At 39.2% G+C, this 19,077-nt stretch overlaps 1 protein-coding gene across 12 annotated transcripts in view; it reads right to left on the bottom strand.

Annotated features, from left to right (window-relative positions):
* Window positions 1–18,184, bottom strand: part of Dscam2 (Down syndrome cell adhesion molecule 2) — a 133,681-nt gene extending 115,497 nt beyond the window's left edge. For all 12 annotated transcript variants that reach the window (XM_076532267.1, XM_076532277.1, XM_076532271.1 and 9 more), the window contains exon 1: window positions 17,743–18,184. In XM_076532267.1, coding sequence (XP_076388382.1) covers window positions 17,743–17,770 — 28 coding nt within the window. In that variant the 5' untranslated portion in view covers window positions 17,771–18,184. The remainder of the gene's footprint in view (window positions 1–17,742) is intronic.
* Window positions 18,185–19,077: the final 893 nt, after the last annotated feature.

The following is a 19,077-nucleotide window of genomic DNA, read 5'->3' as shown; positions in this document are numbered from 1 at the left end:
TTTAGGAATGTCAGAATTTACTAATTTAAAAATTGAAAAATTTTAAAAATCTAAAAATTAAGCTTGAAAATAAAAAAATTGAAAAATATAAAAGAATATAAAAAGTAGAAAGACGTATGTGTACTTATACAAAGGAAGTCTATATTGAACCCACGTGTACACGCGTGTAAGTACGCAACGCTCGAGAATTCCTTGCTTCGTTCCCCTATGCTTTGATCCATGGTGTAATCTGTGATGCGCAAGGAATTTGCAGAACGTCACGTACCCGATAAGGAAATCTTGCTTGTTGGATAGTGGGGAACTAGGGAAATTATCAATAGAAAGAATTCTTAAGCAAGATACCACCGATTGAGGCACAGTATTTTCAACTTGATGGGGATGCAGAATTAAACTTGAGCAACCCCTATTCCATAAATTTAATTAATATCTATATGTAGCTATAATTGTCTAATTATCTGTTGTGAAATTTTTGTTCTTTAACAAGAATGGGAAGGTTTAAGTCACAAAATTCACAAGAGTATAAGATGTCAGAATCCACAATATAAATTTCTAATGTAATTTCTAATGTAATGTTGAAGTTTGACCATCAACCCTCGAGTGATACTATAATATATTTGCTATAATTTATTTGCTATAATGTTCACTTTCGACTATATATTAATTACCTACGTTTACAAAGATCTTATTAGGGAATGAAGGGATTTTATAGCAATTTTTACACTGTCACACCATATGAGCTCACATAATAAATTTTGAGTCTGACACCACTGATATCAAAACGAAAATAACAATAAATTTCCTTAAATTTTAATGACAATATCAAAAGAAGTTAAAGATATAAAATCCTACCGTAACCATAAGAGTGTTAAGATCCCCCTAACATTCTAACGCCACTATAACTTTAACACCCATTCCGAATATTGTTACTCCTCGCAATTATACGAAACAAAATTTAAAGCCAGAAGCATTTTCCGGAAGCAGAGTCGATGACACATTCGGGAGCACTAATTGTAAGAACGTCCGGTTAAACTGCGGAGAAAACGGTTGAATTATTCAGATATAATTCGCGAGGACCACGACAGTAGCCTCTAGTGAGTTATTACCGGCAACGGAATGGCCGAGAGGTCGTTTGTTTTACCACTGGACGAGCGCAGACTCTGCGACGAAATTATTCGTTCGAACGTAACCGCGTTTAACGGCGATATTTCTTCTCTTCTTGCGCTTTTACTCTTTTTTCTTCCTCTTTCAAAATGTCTCGCGAAATGACGCGAAAAACAGAGGGACTCTCCGCGTGCCGCATTTTTCTGCGAATCCATTAACTCTTAGGTAATTACGTCAGCGTGGACTAATGCGGGGGAGATTTTTTTCAAGCGTTACGGGAAGCGGCACGCGTGAAATTCCAATTTTTATTCGTACGTTGAACCACACGCGTGGACTTAACATTGCTTTGCTAATTTTAACGTGGCTCTACGAATTTTTAACGCTAGTTAATTACTTAATCTTTCACGTATTCGATGTTTATTTTAATACTTGTTATTTTTCGAGCTTGTTCATAATTTAAATTATTTTTCGTGTTTGTCGTTCATTTTAAATAACTCAAATTAAAATTTGATTATCTTACAATTGTTTAATTATAGTAAAAAGTCCAAAGTTTTGAATTTAGTTTAAGTCCTCTTCAATAATAATAAATTATACTGGTATAAGTAGAGAATTATTGTTTTGTTGCATTATTATAAAAATAAATTTTTATGTTATAATTACACTGTTGTACAATTATATTATTATAGAAAATAAAATGCTCCTCTGATCATTCAAAAATATTTTTGATATTACATTACAGCATTGTATAAGTACACTGTCATAAAAAGTTAGTTTACAATTACATGTGCAATTACAATTGTATAATTATTTTTAACTAGTTCTTACTTGCATATTGTCTATCTCCATTGAATTAATTTATAGTCACAAATAATTTAATTTCATCTTCATTTATAAACATTGCTGAAGAATATAGAATATACATACACATATGTGTACATACGTAAATAAATATGTTTACCTTTCAAGTAATTTAAAAAATGTTTTAAAATTGAAGAATTACAAAAAATCAACCTTAAATGTATCATATGTACTGCATTTTGTATCTTGTACAAATTGTATGTTTTTTATGTAATGTATTTTAAATGATATTAATGGCAGTACACTTGTAACGAGAGGTTGAAGTTTACACCGCCACCGCGACGTTTATCGCTAACTCGATGATTTCAAGTAATTCGATTGTCGTGCGATAACGATAGACGAGCTCTTGGGAAGTTGGCAATCGTGCGATATAATTTCCAGAATCGATGGACGCTTTTATTCCATCCTGTTCGTTCTCCTCGATATCCTTGCGTTTCTCTAAACTGGATTAAGACGCGCCGTGAACTTCAATTTCCTCCTCGGAAAATCGAGCTAATCAATTCTCTATAAACCGGGAATCGATCAATTTTAACTAGCACTTTAACGTTAACCGACATAAAATGCGCATACCTTCGTATTAAAATTAAACAGCGAAACGATAAGACATAATAAATCGTACCATTACTTCTATAAAGGTATTTAACCTCTTGTACTATAATTTATCAGATTCGTCAGTTGGAACTAATCACAGCCACAATATTAAATTAAAAACTAAAGTTTAAAATTAAAACAAGAAAAGAAAATTAAAATATTATATCAATTTATCAATCATTGACTATATAAAAATTTGGTCTTGAACCCCAAATTAAGGAGTATTGAAAATTCGAATAAAATTGATCACAACGGAAGTACAAATGCGTCATGAGTGCATCACGAATGCATCATAAGTGCGTCACTAATGCGTCACAAGTATGTCATGAATGCGTCATGAGTGCGTCACAAATACATCATAAGTGCGTCATGAGTGTATCACGAATGCAATACGAGTCCGTCATGTGTGCGTCAAGAGTGCGTCAAAAGTGCGTCACAAAACTCGTTAGAATAATCCCAAGGGTTAAATACCCCAACATTTTAAACTTGTAAAACGAGGGTAACGTCGACTTCCTCCTCGTGTTAACCTTGCATCTTTATTCGCGACTTAAAGTACACGAAAATCCCGCCCTTGTCGTGTAACCGGTCAACTAACGATGAATATGCGAGGGTCTCGTTGTTTCTCCGTAAGTGTCTCAGCCTGAATCGAGCACGCCTCTTACTTGTTAGAAGTTGGTATTAACTGAGAGCAAAACCTCGTCTAGTTTGCATATGCGGTGTTTATTAAATTTTCACGACACCGGATACACTTCACTTTGTCAGATCATTTCAGTGACAAAGTGACAAAGATCGTTTCAAAATTTTAATACACTCCAAGTCCTCAATTTGAATTCCTTTGTTCCAATTTTTTAAACCTTAATACTATTTTCATTACAATTTTCTAAACCTTCCCAACTTTTTACATTCTCTATGACCAAGTTTTCTACGTCCCCATATCTCCACTAAATGTCGTATAGTAACAAAAAGTGATTGTTTCGCGGTTGTACATTGACCCTGCAGGTGAAAACCACCGCTGCAGAAAAAAGGGTAGGTCCGATCGCAGGTTCAGTTTCATACGGTACACAGAGGAAACGGATCGATTCTCCGTGGACGAATCGTTTCCGCCATTCGACAATCGACGATTCAAATCATCGAACGAACGACTTCGAACCGGGTGTAAATTGGTTCGCACCTTGCGGCGTTACGAGCGATCCTGCCGCGTGTAACGCGAAAGCGCGGTGTCGATTAAATTTTCAAGAAATCCGCTTAAACTTTCGAGAGGGATAGTTAAAGCGTGATCGGCGACGCGTGCTATTCGGCTAGATCCCGGCTCGAACGTTGCTCGCAAACCGTCACGCGTTGCCAGACACTAAATTATTCCAGGATAAACGTGTTTGCGCGTCGAACGTCGCGCGGGCTACTTTAATTCGATCCGACTTCGCTACGCGACTGATAAGTGATAAGCTAAACAGGTTGAACGCATCGCCCTTTTTTTCTCTGCTCTCCATCCGGGGGAACGCGCTTTATCGACGATGTAACAACGATGAAATTTTTAAACGACACAAACACCATCACCTCGGCTATTTACTCTCTAAACGGGGTTTGTTCGCGTTGAAAAATTCAAATGTAAACTCGATATACCTGGCGCCGTTCACGCTAAATACTTGCATCCTTTATACATACACCTTTTTACAGCCTGATATCGATCTGCCGATACAACGGAGAACAGCGAAATTTTACGGTAATGCAGAATATTTCTGTTTCGGATAAAATATTTTTATACCAGGAAATAATATGAAAAATGGCAAAGTGTTTGTCGTACAAAGTTTTGTTCGCAGTATTGAGTTTAAAAACTCTTGTTTGTACGAAAATTTATGAACGCCAGCGAGAATAATTTGAACTTTTTACTTAATGCAGTAATTAATGGATGTTATTTTGTAGAGGAAGATGTACGTGATAAAATGTTTATACTGTATTTTTCACGAGAAATTACCTTCATCTCTGGTTCAGCCGATCGATAACACCCTGTATTTTGTCATTAGCGCACGGTTTCCTGCGCTTTTGTTTTTGGTGTAACGTGTGCTGGCGATGTTATCATAGGGTAGATTTTTAATTTACGACGTGTTTTTTTTATTATTTAACTCGGGTGCAGTTGACAAAGGAAACTCGTCGTTAGGTGTCGCTTCTGTACGTGTACAGAATGTTTGTAACTGGTACGACGGAAAAAATTGAAATTCTACCAAAAACATACAGGGCGAAAATGTAGAACGATATTTTTTTTATATATGGTCACTTTGTAGAGACGTTGCGAGTTAATATACTTTTTCAAATTTGCAAATGTGAAAACTTTCCTTGACAGTCATGAAATTTCGTTTATGAAACCTGAGACATTTATACGTACAATTTGATACATTAAGGTTTAAGACATTAAAAAGGGTGAACATTGTTTTCATGTGGTATGATGTTTGTGTACTATCATTCGCGTTTTGTTTGAATTAATTCTGTTTGGTTAACCTAACCTCAAATTCATTTTCGTTCGAACTTCTTGTAAGTAAGAAGTTCTCTTACTTGTCTATTTGAGAAGTAAACGAACATGAACACTTAATGATATACAATGAAATATAACACACTTAATGATATACAACAGTCAAAATATTAACATGTCACTCTTCACATTTGTGCATACATAAATTCATATTTATGTATCTTCCATTACATCACTCGTATCATGAAAAAAATGTCCTCCCTCACGAATAATTTTGCTAAAAAAATGATTGTATAAAATCATCCAATTTGTCAAGCAAATTAACCAGAAACAAAGCAGCTAATTATCAGTGGAGTGTTCATAAATAGTAGTTAAAAGTCTTAACATTGAAGGATTCAAGTAGCCTAAGGGCACGTTGAACGACAGAAGTCATCGAGAATGTTGCGAAGGAGTCTCATTGAAATACGGCGAGCATAAAAAGTACTATACTCATGCGGCGGGCGTATACGCGTGCAGGATACGAGGTCGCACACACAGAGCCTTTGTCGTAGGGCCGTGTCGATGAAAAGCAATCCCGACGAATGAAAATAAACGGTTCGACGGACCACTCGACGAACCAACTGGCGTGCGTGTTACGGTGGAGAGTTTTAAAGGGGGTCGATCAGGGCGTGGAAGCAAAGGGGCTGAAAGAGCACGTTCCAAGACGGTGTAGCGAGGGCGGAAGTTGAGGTTCGACGTTTCACCCATGGTCGATCAGGAAATTGGCCCTCCTTTCGTCGTTTTACCGCGCGTAAAACTGTGACGCCTTTAACTCGGCGAAGACTTAATTTACCGGCACAATCTCGCTACGTTTGGAGTTTGGGAAACTTCGACTTTGCTTTCTCTCCCTGTTTCGTGGTGAAGTGCTATACGGGAATGGATTTTCATCGATTCGTTCATGCACCTTCTTGTGGTTCTCTTGACTTGAGGTCTTTAAGAGTTTGGATAAAAAAATGAACTTAAACTATTTGTTGGGGATGAAATTTTTTATTGAACATTGTGACCGCTCCTCTTTATCATTCTGTACTAATTTTATTTTTTACAAGGAAACTATGTTTTGTTAATGTGAAATTAATTTAACGAAGCGTGTGATTTTGGTAAATTTTTTATGAATCTTACACTGTTTCAATGAGTACTTGACTATACAATTTTTAAATAAAGGGGTATTCAACCCCTTGCACTATTTTGATGTGACTAGTGACGCACTCGTGACACACTGGTGACGCACTGGTACTTCAGCTGTGTTCAATTTTACTTGAATTTTTAATGAGTTTTACTTTGACGTTCAAGTCAAATTATTTGCATAATCAATGATTGATACCAGCTGACATAACATTTCAACTTTCTTTGTTTGCTTTCACACTATAATTGTGATTAGCTAGTTCTGACTGACCTGATAAATAAATCATAACGCAACGAGTTAAGTACACAGTTGGTTACATACATTAATCGCCTCGCACAGAATCGAGATTCAACACAAACATTTACCACAGTTCTACATATGATTTTGCATAACACAAAAATTGTACCTAAATAATAAAATGAAACTTCACTCCAGACAAAAATCCCTGCTCCATCCATTTGAACTCTGACATTGTAAAGCATACAAAAACTCGATATTAGAAATAACGTTATGATCGATTCTTCAGAAAGAACAAAGAAGAAGAAACAGAATGATCAAAACTTGATCCCGTCAATTCTTCTTTTGAATCTTCATCGAAGTTTTCCGGTTTGAAAATTGGTTCCGATATCCTCGCGTTCTTTTTCCTACAAAATTTTCCGTGCGATCGTCGCGCAGAATCTCGTTGCAACTACTCGGTGAAAGAAATTGAAGCATAACGCCTAAAGTTTTATCGAAAAGGAGATGTAGTTTGATCACTTGCAATAGTTCCATCCTACTGCGTGAAATCACATTTTATACTTCATTTTCTTTCGATTTGGATTTCGATGTGAAGGTAGAATGAACATAGGGAAATTCTGGAAGATCCTAGAGAGGGATTCTGGAGACTTACAGGAATTCTAGGGGAGTTTTGAGAGATTCTAGAGGGATTATAGGGGCTTCTGGGGATCCTAGGGGAATTGTGAGAGATACTAGAGGAATTTTAGGGGCTTCTGGGGATCCTAGGGGAATTCTGAGAGATCCTACAGGGGTTCTAGGGATTTCTAGGGATCTCTGGAGAAAATTTCGAAAGTTTCGTAATTTGGTAATTTGGGAATTTGGGAATTTGGGAATTCGGGAATTTGGGAATTTGGAAATTTGGGAATTCGGGAATTTGGGAGTTTGGGAATTTGGAAATTTGGAAATTTGGGAATTTGGGAATTTGGTAATTTGGGAATTTGGGAATTCGGGAATTCGGGAATTCGGGAACTTGGGAATTTGGGAATTTGGAAATTTGGTAATTTGGGAATTTGGGAATTTGGAAATTTGGGAATTTGGGAATTCGGGAATTTGGAAATTCGGGAATTTGGGAATTTGGAAATTTGGGAATTTGGGAATTTGGGAATTTGGGAATTTGGAAATTTGGGAATTTGGGAATTTAGAAATTTGGGAATTTGGGAATTTGGGAATTTGGGAATTTGGGAATTTGGGAATTTGGGAATTTGGAAATTTGGGAATTTGGAAATTTGGGAATTTGGGAATTTGGGAATTTGGAAATTTTGGAATTTGAATTCTCCGTTTCGTAAGAAAACCTAGGGAATTTACACTCTAACCTAGTCATTGCTTTCCCCCACATCACCCACATCATTTCCGAATAATCTTCTCGTAACTCATAAATCACGAGTACACCGAAGAGGACCCCAAAAACCGCGAAGACGAGGGTAGAAAGATGAAATTGGTTGCATCCTCAAAGGACGATAAAGGTTTCATAATGACGTGATATGACGCGGTACTCGGTAAGTCCTTTCCTTCTCGAGGACGCAAACTAAATAATAAAAAGAGGAAGAAAAAGGGAGGAAAGCCCGCGATATGCGCGGGCAGACTCTAAAGTAATAATCCAGAGACGAGAGGAGGAAAGTAATTTCAATTGTAAATGGCTGGCCACGTAACTTTGTTCGGCAAGGAAAATAGCCGGAACGTGAAAGTAAATTTTCTTCGTCGAGGGGACGACAGCCTTAGTTTCAATCCTGATGTATCTAAATCGCTCTCAACGTCGACTTTCCGCGGCGATCCGCAGTTCTTTCGAACCCTCGATTTCACCCTGCAATAGCTGCCACCCCGGCAGCTCGATCTTCGACGGGTTAAAGGGTGCTATTGTGGTTTCGCGAAGAATGGTCTTGCCCTGTTAAAATGTGTGCACAGCTTCGATCGGGATTGTAAATCGTCCAAGAAACTGTGTAACTTGTCTTCTCTTTTCTCTTTATTCTTCTTTTGTACCGAGTTTCTATCTTTCTCCTGATATTACCCTTCGTACGATACATTCTTTCCATGCAACATTTTGTATTTTATATCACTAATACTGTGTGGTAATATTGATAACTCAGATGTGCATATATTTTCTAGATTAATAGGTTTAAATATAATAGTAATGGCAATGTTAGACACAATTTATGGTACTCGTTATATTTGTGATAAATTTACAACTTCTCAGATACATATGTACATACATATACTTTTTGGATTAATAGATTTAAATATAATAGTAACGTATGACAATATTAGGCACAATTTATGGTACTCGTTATATTTGTGATAAATTTACAACTTCTCAGATACATGTATGTATATATATTTTTTAGACTAATAGATTTAAATATAATAGTAATGCATGACAATGTCAGACACAATTTATGGGATCCATTATATTTATAATAAATAGTATTTACTACTTCTCGGGTACATGTATGTACACATATTTTTTAGACGAGACTTTGCAAGCAATTAGATCCGAAAATATCGAGCTTCCTATATATCTATACAGGGTGTCTCACAACTAGTGTCCCTGAAATAGAGGATAGCTGTCATGAAAGAATAAATGTGTGTACCAATTTATGTTTCGTCGATTGTTTATTCATTTTTCAACTTCATTTTTAATTTCAAATTGAGTATACATTACATGTCGGTAGGTTTAGTATTAAATGTGGCAAACCTTACTCAAACTTGAAATTTAGGTTCAACTCTGAGTTACATTATCAAGGATCCCTTAATATAAAATACATAGAACATTTTAACTTTCTTTGTCCGTTTTAATGTTATAGTACTGAGTTGTTCTTAATATCTGATAAATAAATGGCACGGAGGGGTTAAATACCGAAGTTCAAATTCTCCCAAGAATTTTCAAACCGTACGAGATGAACGTGCGATAGAGCGTCGTGAATTTAGAACAATAAACCGTGATACGAGTGAAGCTTAGCGCAGGCGGACACAATTTAATTAAATATAGCAGCAGAATGTCGTTAGTATAATCTTCGAGTGAATACTAATTTTCTCTGTGCAGCTATCTGAAGTATAATGTATCTCCGTCCATTCTGACAGATCTCCTTATTTCGCCCGGGCGTTTTTACGCGCGCAATTGTCAACCGTAATACCATCTTCCGCGTTTCGTATTAATTTTATTCGCGTTCCATCTCGCTGGCTTGCTCCTCAATTTCAAAGCCCGTTTCAATTTTCCCGGGAGCATCGAAAACAAACGGAAAAATAAAGGAGCGTCGTATACGCGTAGCTGTTTGCTCATGAACCGTGACGAAATAGAAGGAAAACACGCGCCAGTCGAATGAGATTTTTAAACGTTTCTCGTTTTCGTCACGCGGCGACGAAACCGCCGACAGATGTTTCTGTCTTTGTCCGGGCATTGTACGGCGGTTACCGTGTTCCTCTTTTCTCTTGTTACTTCCGGCAGGAGAGCAACTGAAAAATGTTCAGTCTCTTTTGGCGTTCCTTGTATTTTTGCAGAAATCCATCTCGCGCCGTCTGGCAAATCCCTTTCCTGGTCTCGTTTGTTTCTCGTTTGCGTGCTCTTTGCCTTCTCGCCGCTGTATCTCTTATTCGCTTTCCTTCATCAATCTACTTTTTCCACGCTCAAAATTATATTTCTACATGTTAAACTTCGCCGCGTCGCAATCGATCACCGCTGCGTCCACTAACTCGGGCCGTTTTCTTGACAAATATTTTCCAGTTCTCAACGATTTATCACGGACACGTGAATAATAAAGTACACTCGTCTCCAGCGTTAATGAAGAATTGTGGTCGCCTCCCATTGCGACTGTCAGTGATAATCATTATTTATTCGACTGTGTTTGTTCAACCTCTGACGTGCTGGACATAATTTAATTATACCTGCATTTTCGGAGATCACTTTACGTGTTCAATTTTGCCGCGATTCGTGTTATGTTTAATGCTACCGTAGGAGTTACATTGGTTGAGGTTCTATTTCAAGGAATGTACTTTAACCAGTTAACTGTGGCGATGTTTTTGCAAAGCGCGCACCAGTATGTGTCGCGATAATCAAGCGATGACGAGTTAGCTCTCAAGAATTTATGAATCCATCTCAAATCATTTACACTTTTCATTAGTTTATTTCATTTCGTGTTGACCTCTAAACATTTTAAACATATTACAATTTACAAATATAATTTAGTTTTCGTCAAAATTACAATTTAAATATCAAATTGTAACAAAATTTTACGCATGACGGAAATAGTCGTCATGACACAAAATTCTGCCACATCTCCATGACGGATATAGTCGTCAAACACATTTAACTGGTTAACAAAATGTGTACCTTATCCCCTTGCACTATTTTGACGAGTCAGACTCGTGACGCACTCGGCGATGATCAATTTTACTCAAATTTTTAATACGTTTCAATTTGGATCTCAAGTCCAATTATAATTTGTATACTCAACAATTGAATAATAACATATTGAAATAATATTTCAATTATTTTGACTACTTTAATATTGTAGCTATAATTAGTAAATTGCGATTGACGCACCTGGCAAATAAGTCATAGTGCAAGGGGTTATAGTAAGAAACTTGTGGAGCGATCGTTTTAGTTGTAGTGTTAAGTTTTAGTGTTAATTAAATATGGTAGTTTTAGTGTTAAACAGTAAGTGCGTCACGAGTGAGACTCGTCAAAGCACGAAAAGTGGTTAAAGAATAGGAAATTTCGCAATGCGAGGAGTTGAGAGTGTGAGGGGTTGGGAATGAGGGAATTGGCAAATTTGGGAATTGGGGAATGTTGGAATGGGGAAAGTAGAAATTGGGGAATGTGGAATTTGGGGAATATTTGGGGAATTGGGAAATGTGAGATTTAGGAATATTGGAATTGGGGAGTGTGGGAATTGTGGAATGTGGGAATTGGGGGATGTTGGAATTAGGAAATGTTGGAATTGAGGAATGTGGAATTGGGGAATGTGGAATTAGGAAATGTTGGAATTGAGGAATGTGGAATTAGGGAATGTGGAATTGGGGAATGTGGGAATTGGAGAATGTTGGAATTGGAGAATGTTGGAATTGGGGAATGTGGGAATTGGTGAAAGTGGAAATTGAGGAATGTGGAATTGGAGAATGTTGGAATTTAGGAATGTTGGAATTGAAAAATGTTGGAACTGAGGAATGTGGGAATTGGTGAAAGTGGAAATTGGGGAATGTAGAAATTAAAGAATGTTGAAATTAGGAAAAGTGGAAATTGGGGAATGTTGGAATTGTGAAAAGTGGGAATTGGAAAATATTGGAATTGTGGAATGTTGCAATTGAAGAACCTTAAACTTCCAACAATTTAAAAATGCATCTCCCTTTCCATAACTTTGAAAGCACACTATATGCATCGCCACGCGTTATATCGCCAACCATTGTATTTTCACGAATCATATCGCGTATTCATCTTGTAAAAAAGTAAAATGTTTCCTATTCCAAGACTCGTAAAAGAAGGCAATGTAGATAAAGTTGAACTGACGGAAACAAAGAAAGTTTTCCTGGAAAAAGATATGAATGGAAGTACGAGAACTTATGTATCATTCTGAATCTGTCGAGCGACAATGGTAGCAAGTTTTCCAGAAGACTCGCAAAGAAAATTTTCGAGTCTTTTTGTCTTTCACTTTGGCCGTGGTTTAATGAGCTAAGTTCGAAACTTTCCATCTCTATTAACCGTGACACCGGTCTTATCTTCCACGCAGAAATGATTAACGATCAACGATCTTATTGTAAAATTGCCTTCCATTAATTCGCTCTGCCTTTTTTTCAAGAAAATTATTCCCGCCTTAATAGCGGAAGAGATAATGTACTCTTTTAAAGGAAGTGAAAAATTATAACTCAGTTTAATTAATCATAACATTCCAACTATTTAAAACACTGAAAAACGAAACATTGCCAGGTGAAATAAAATGCAATATTGCTAGAAAAATCGACTTGCATTTTGAACGTAACAGGGTTTGCACCAGAAAACCTCGAACGACGTTAATGGTGAGTCGGCAGAGAGTTGGATTCGATGGTACACTTTGAAGGAAATAGAATATGCTTCGGCTAAACACGAATACGTCGAATTCAATTTGATCGAATGCAGTGTCCTATTCAGAAATATGTAGATAAATAAAAGCATCTTCTCTTGCTGCTATTAGAAGATATACCGTATCGTTTTCAAAATAACAGCTACATAAATAATAATCCATAAGGTTGGTTACGTGCGAGGATCCAATAAAATACGTTATTCGTGCTGGAAGTCTGCTTGGCAAGAAATGAAATGTTCTATTTTCTATCTTGGAGAGGATATCTGGTTCAATGTACTTTATCAAGTATTGACAACTCAAATATTTATTATTTGTATAATAAAATATTTATTATTTATAATTTATTTATTATTTATTATTTATACTTATTATTTATAAGTATAAATTCCTACATGCCCCAAATCTCAAGGTTCCCAAATACCATGCCTCCAAATCCCTACACCCCCGAATTCTCATGTCCCCAAATCCCTACGCCATCGAATTCTCACGTCCCCAAATTCTTACGTCTCCAAATCCCTACACCACCGAATTCTCACGTCCCCAAATTCCTACACTCCCGAATTTGCACGTCCCCAAATCCCTACATGTCCCAAATCTCAAGGTTCCCAAACACCCATGTCCCCAAATCCCTACACCATCGAATTCTCACGTCCCCAAATTCTTACGTTTCCAAATCCCTACACCACCGAATTCTCACGTCCCCAAATTCCTACACCCCCGAATTCTCACGTCCCCAAATTCCTACACCCCCGAATTCTCACGTCCCCAAATTCCTACACCCCCGAATTCTCACGTCCCCAAATTCTTACGTCTCCAAATCCCTACACCCCCAAATTCTCACGTCCCCAAATCCCTACACCCCCAAATCTCAAGGTCCCCAAACACCATGCCTCCAAATCCCTAAGAACCCAAATCCTTCCAACCCCAAATTCCAACGCCCCCAAATAGTCAACCCATCTAAAAATATCCAAACCTTCAAAAACCTCTAACCCAACAAAAATCATAATTTCGCAATATTTTTCTCAGTAAGAGTAGATTTGTATCAGCCTGTACAAATCAGTTTCCCGAAGTTTGTATTCGTAATGAATAAGTTATTCAGCGGGCCAAGGTGTGCCCATTGGGGTGTGTATACGTAGGCCCGTCACGTTGTCTCGCATTATCCACATAATCGGAGAACGTGCCAACGAGAGAGGCGTGCTTCTACCCGTCTCGCGTTTCCCAACTGTAGTCTCTCCAATCTACGACGAGCAACCCTTCAGATTGTCTAGGGATCCGTGTACAAACCTCGGGATACTTGAGCGATAATTTTCACGGTGACTGACAGCTTTCTCTCACGGCCGGGTTCCTCCCTCCTCGCCCATCCAACCGGCTGCCGTGATATTTTTCAACGTTTTTATTTCCCAGACAGAGTATTAAGCTATTTGCGTTCACTGGATCCGGTCGCTTTGTGTTTCGACGACTTTTCCCGCTTGACGTTTCGCGATAAAACTCGATCGATACTTGGTTCGTTCGTTCTTTTTCACGCGGGATTGTTCGCCGGGAAAACAAACCGCGTCGAGGACCGTCGACGAACTTTAATCACGCCATTTTCCACAATTATTTCGGATTTGCAATAGACCATTTCATTTTTCTGGATTCATCATTAGCTCACTAACGTTCTATTCGCTCTGTGCTTTATGACCGAGCTTATTATCGTATGTTCTATGTTATCAATAGTTCACATTCTTGGATATACTTTTTGGTCAGATTTTGAAGTTTGCAGAGTTGGAAGATATTTATTATTTTTAAAAATATCTGAAGTTACCTACTTCGAATTGCAAGAATTTGAGTACTTGAGAGTAGCTTAATGAAATTCAAGAAAACGTAGGTAAATCGAAGGGGACTTAAGGAGATCCAAGATTTAGGGTAATGTAGATCCTTGAGTAAAATCTATGGAGAGCTGAAGGTCCAAAGAAATCCAGGTAATCTACACAGTTCTCCCATCGTCAATTTCATGCATTTTTCTTAGACTCCCTCCGGAATAAACCATGAATCCTGATTTTAAATAATCCCGCAATCATCCGAGATTCGAGCCTTAACCAAAGAGCGTTCTCCATTTTGTTGACGCAGTCTCGAATTCCATGGTCGAATTAACGGGCCGTTACGTCGTCATAAGACAACGAGTAGGTACACCTTATCTACTTATCCCTAATTTCGCACAATGCACCGTTAACGGGACAAAGGTTGATTAAAGGTTTGCTCAGCCATTAAAATATTCCATTAACGTTGTCGCCTGTGAGCACAGTAGGTGAGGTCAGGTGAGCGACGAAGAAAGGATGGAAATACGAGTCGAATGGAAAGAGGGCGACGTAGATAAAACGAAGGAAGGCCGGCACGGTGGAGGAACCTTATTAAGGGTGTCTGTTCCGCCCCCTTGAGCGCTTAAATTTCAAACTGTCGCTCTACGAAACACGGCGACGTCGTTAAGGCTCGACCGTCGAGATTAAAGGCTTTCGAGATTCGAGAGATTTAAAGTCTGGAATTGTCCGCAATTAGTGCGAAACGGTAGGAGAGGACAGCGGCTTGGTGGGGTCTGGAGGCGAGGCTCCTTCAGGAAACTACAGAGAGCTTCCTGCAAGAAACGAAAGAACCAGCGGAACGTTAACGAGAGAGGTCTTAAGATGCGTCGCGATCATTATCGACGTTCTTCATTGTCTGAACGATGTCGTCTCGTTCTTGCTCGGACAAACGTATTGTTCCAAACGCAAATAAGAAGATGTTGCCCTTTGTGGATCGACGCTAAAATGCTCGATTCGATCTACCGCTTTCTTTCTTGAGATCTATTATTATGCGTAATTGCACTCGACAAGGTCCTCTTCTTGTCACAAATTTTCGGTCATATATTTGTAGAAAGTTAACAAGGTTTCAGACTTCAAAATATACAGATGAACATTTTTCTTGAAATTTAATGATTCACCTTCTTTAAAATATTTCCAAGAAAGGTAGTGCATGACAAACTTCTCTTCTTACCAGTCCTCCCCCGAATTGATCTAATGTCTCATGTGAAGACATTTCTCCAATTAATTTTGAACAAATGTCATCGTTACAAAATTGTGTTAAAAGTTGTCTTAAAGCCTTCTACCATTTAGTTGTCACTTTTTCAACAAAGATCTTGATACTCAGTTACATTTAATAATTGGAATACAACCTGTAGAATAATCCCGTAACCTCCATTAAACCTCTGTTAAACCCATCCCAACAAAATACATTTGTCAAAAATTGTCAACCAGTGGCCAACCAGTATTTCACAACAATAAACTCGTTTTATAACAATAAATAAAATACTGTAAATACAAAAGTAAAATACAGAAAGAGTGCTATAAAGTTCCTAACCTCAAATCTTCGTAGAAGAGCGAACCGAGTAAATCTAAATCGATAAATTTGATTTGATGGAAATAGATTTCAACCAATGGATGCAATAGAATTCTCCATTGATTAAGTGAGGATTAGAGAAGAACGGTTTAACCTTTTCCGCGATGCGTTTCGAGGATGCCTTTGAAATCGACCCTCCACGCGAATTTCCAGTTAATTCATCATTTAAATAACGATGCGTGCGCTGTTTTTCCGTTGGCAAAAGGATGCTTTTCACCGGGATCCTTTGACAGATTTTGCAACGAAAATTGTACGCCCCTGCACTGGCTGAGATACAAGCATTCCGGAATAAAGTTACAGTCTCCCTTTTCGTTGGAAACGACGGCGAGGGCTCCACTCTAACGAGACTTTTTCACGAGGAAATTTGCGAGGAATATTCTTTAGACGAACATGCAGCGTGCACGGAAAGTTGATCGAGATTTTTTACACGCTCCAGAGTGATACAGGAAGACGTACTTCGTTAACCGTCTTGATACAGAGAGATTCGAAATTGGAATTTAAATAGAGACCGGGACCGCTGCAATTATGGCTCCTTTGCGAGAGTACAGTATACTCGAATCAATTCCCTTTTGAATGAAGCGTGGTCAAAGGGAAGTTAAGAAACCGTTTAAGTCAAAGAGACCTTTTTTAGAAAAGATTTAAGCAATGACCGAGTTCCCGTAATTTTCACGGATAATTTATCGAATTTCGAATAAATTCGAAAACACTTCTCGAGAAGTGCTTGTCACACAGGTTGTGAAAGTGACTTTTGACGTAAACGTTATCACAGGGAAGTTCAATTTACCTTAATTTGGGGAGATGAGAGAAATAATTTTCCTTTGCCGGTTTTTTCGAATCGTCCTGCGTTTTATTCGAACGAAGAAGCTTTTCACGCACGGGTCGTTCAACGTAGGTTAATGTACGGGTAGTTGACATTATAAGACCCGTTTTTCGTTATAATTATCACAGTCTACTTTTTTGGGAAGCAATTTTTTACATGACTCGATTTGTTAGCTTTCGAATTGATTCACTAAATTTTATTTGTGAATTGTCATATAAAAGAGTTTGTCTCAATGAAGTCCATATGCATTCCAGTTTAAAGAATTATAGCAAAGTGTACTCAACGATACGTCAACGTATGTCAAAATAATCTAACGAGATCAAAAGTCACGAATACACCAATCAATGATGAAAAAATATTCATGAAAATAAACGATGAAAAGTATTTTTAAAAGTACTTCATAAATATCGTATTAATAAAATGAGAAACTTGATAAAAGTTACGTGACAAAATCTTGCAACAAAAATTGAAATTGACAAAGATCTACGCACATACACACTGTCAACTAAAAAAGCAGTCTACCCGAAGATAAAACGTCACAAAATTAGTCAGATCCCTTTCGCTTCGAAGTGCACACGAATTCGCGGCGTTCATTTCACAAATTAGATTTACACGTGCGTCACGTGTGCCGCGTTATCTCGTTTCCGATATCCGGCCGATGGCAAGAAACTTCCACGAATAGGTGCACGTACGCGACGCGAACTCGCGAACTTGTTTCCTCCGCAGAAAAGTGCTCGCTCGTTTTAGCACTCTCGGAACTTGAGCCGAAACTTCCGTCCTCTTTTTTCCCGGATAATTTTACGCGCCAGCGAATTCCATCAACGAGCAGAGTCGACGAATATCCGTGTGCTCTTTCACCGGTCTCGGAGCCACATCCATGAAAAAAATCCATGAAAACTATAACGTTCATCGTGGGATGTTCTATCGATCATCCGGCTCGCGCCTTTTTTTCGTAGAAAAAAATTCACTGGCAGTCACGAAACGAAACGCGAAGAAAGCAACACGGACTTACCGATAAAAATTAGGCAGCTGGCCAGCATCGTTCGATCTTGTCCTTGGACCTCGGTCAAGCTTGCACCCTGTCGCCGGTCACACGATCCTCGCCGCGGTCGTTCGAGTACCGCGTTGTTCCTCGTCCTCTCCTGGGCCACGCACACGGAGAACGCGCGACCACCGGGCAAGATCTCGATCTCGATCGAGAGAAACACGAGCAGAAAGAATACCGTGACGGCTTGGTCGAGGTCGATGCTGGCTAGGCCGACCGCGAAAGAGCACGCGGTGGCGATGCGGGGTCATACGTGCGCGGCCAGACCAGTCGTGGCGTAATCGGTGACGGAGAGGAGAGGAGGGGACAGATAGGTGTAGATAGAGCAAAAGAGGTCCGGCAGAAAACGCGGCGCGTCCACCCTCGCGAAAGTCTTTGGCCTCCGGCACCGCCGGCCACGACTGATCGTGCCGGGCTACCCCCGCGAGTATCGCTGCGCATGCTTGCAACCCTCTCTTCGCGACCCTCCACGATCCTCCTCCCTCCGCCGTTTACTATCGGCCCTCTTCTTCTCGCGAGTGTCGTTCGCCTCGTACCGGGTGGAAAGGGTGCAGGTGCCACGAAGAATGAAAGGGAGGACGCACGGTGCGCGCGCGGTCGTTGCACGCATCCAGCATTCGGGAGATGCTTTCGCGACGCGTTACACTTTTGTGTTTCGTTTGCTTCCCTTACCTTTTTCTTCCCTCCTTCTGTTTTGTTTCTATTCTTCCCGCACTCTTCGTCCGGGCATTGTTCGCTACTTCTTCCGGAGACGGAACGTTTCGTTCGAGACGTTCGACTCAGAGACCAAGGAACCGAACGAGCGACTCGCTTTCGCGCGTTCGCCCGACGAAAAACTTGTCGCGCCGTTGCTTCACCCACGATGCTCGTTTCCCTCCCTTCGCGCCACGATTATTCTCAAGCTTTGTTACCGTCGACCCTCGCCGATCGCCAAAGAGCGCGGCCGTAGGCGGAGCTGCTTGGACCCGCGATGAAAAGCTCGTATTATGCTTCGCGATTGTTGCACGCGGACTCCAGGGACGGATTAATGGCGAATATTATACGGAGAGAAAATACTTTTACGCTGCGCTAATCCTTTTAGGGGAACTCGTGCTCGCGTGGCTCACGGAAATCAACTGAAAATTATGTTTCTCGTAGGAACAAGTGCATCGACTACCGCTGCTAGCTTTATATTTTATTTAGTTACACGGGACGTGTCTTGAAAGGTTTTCTTCGTTCTGCTATGTTTCTGGATACATTTGCAGACTCTTCAATTTTAAAAGATTTACAAATTTTTTAAGCTTATTTTCAGGTCTTTGTTCA

This window comes from Megachile rotundata, chromosome 5 (genome assembly GCF_050947335.1).
Source record: "Megachile rotundata isolate GNS110a chromosome 5, iyMegRotu1, whole genome shotgun sequence".
In the NCBI taxonomy this organism is placed as follows: Eukaryota; Metazoa; Arthropoda; class Insecta; order Hymenoptera; family Megachilidae; genus Megachile; species Megachile rotundata.
Note: the sequence above shows the minus strand (reverse complement) of the source record. Positions and strands in the feature narration are given on the sequence as shown.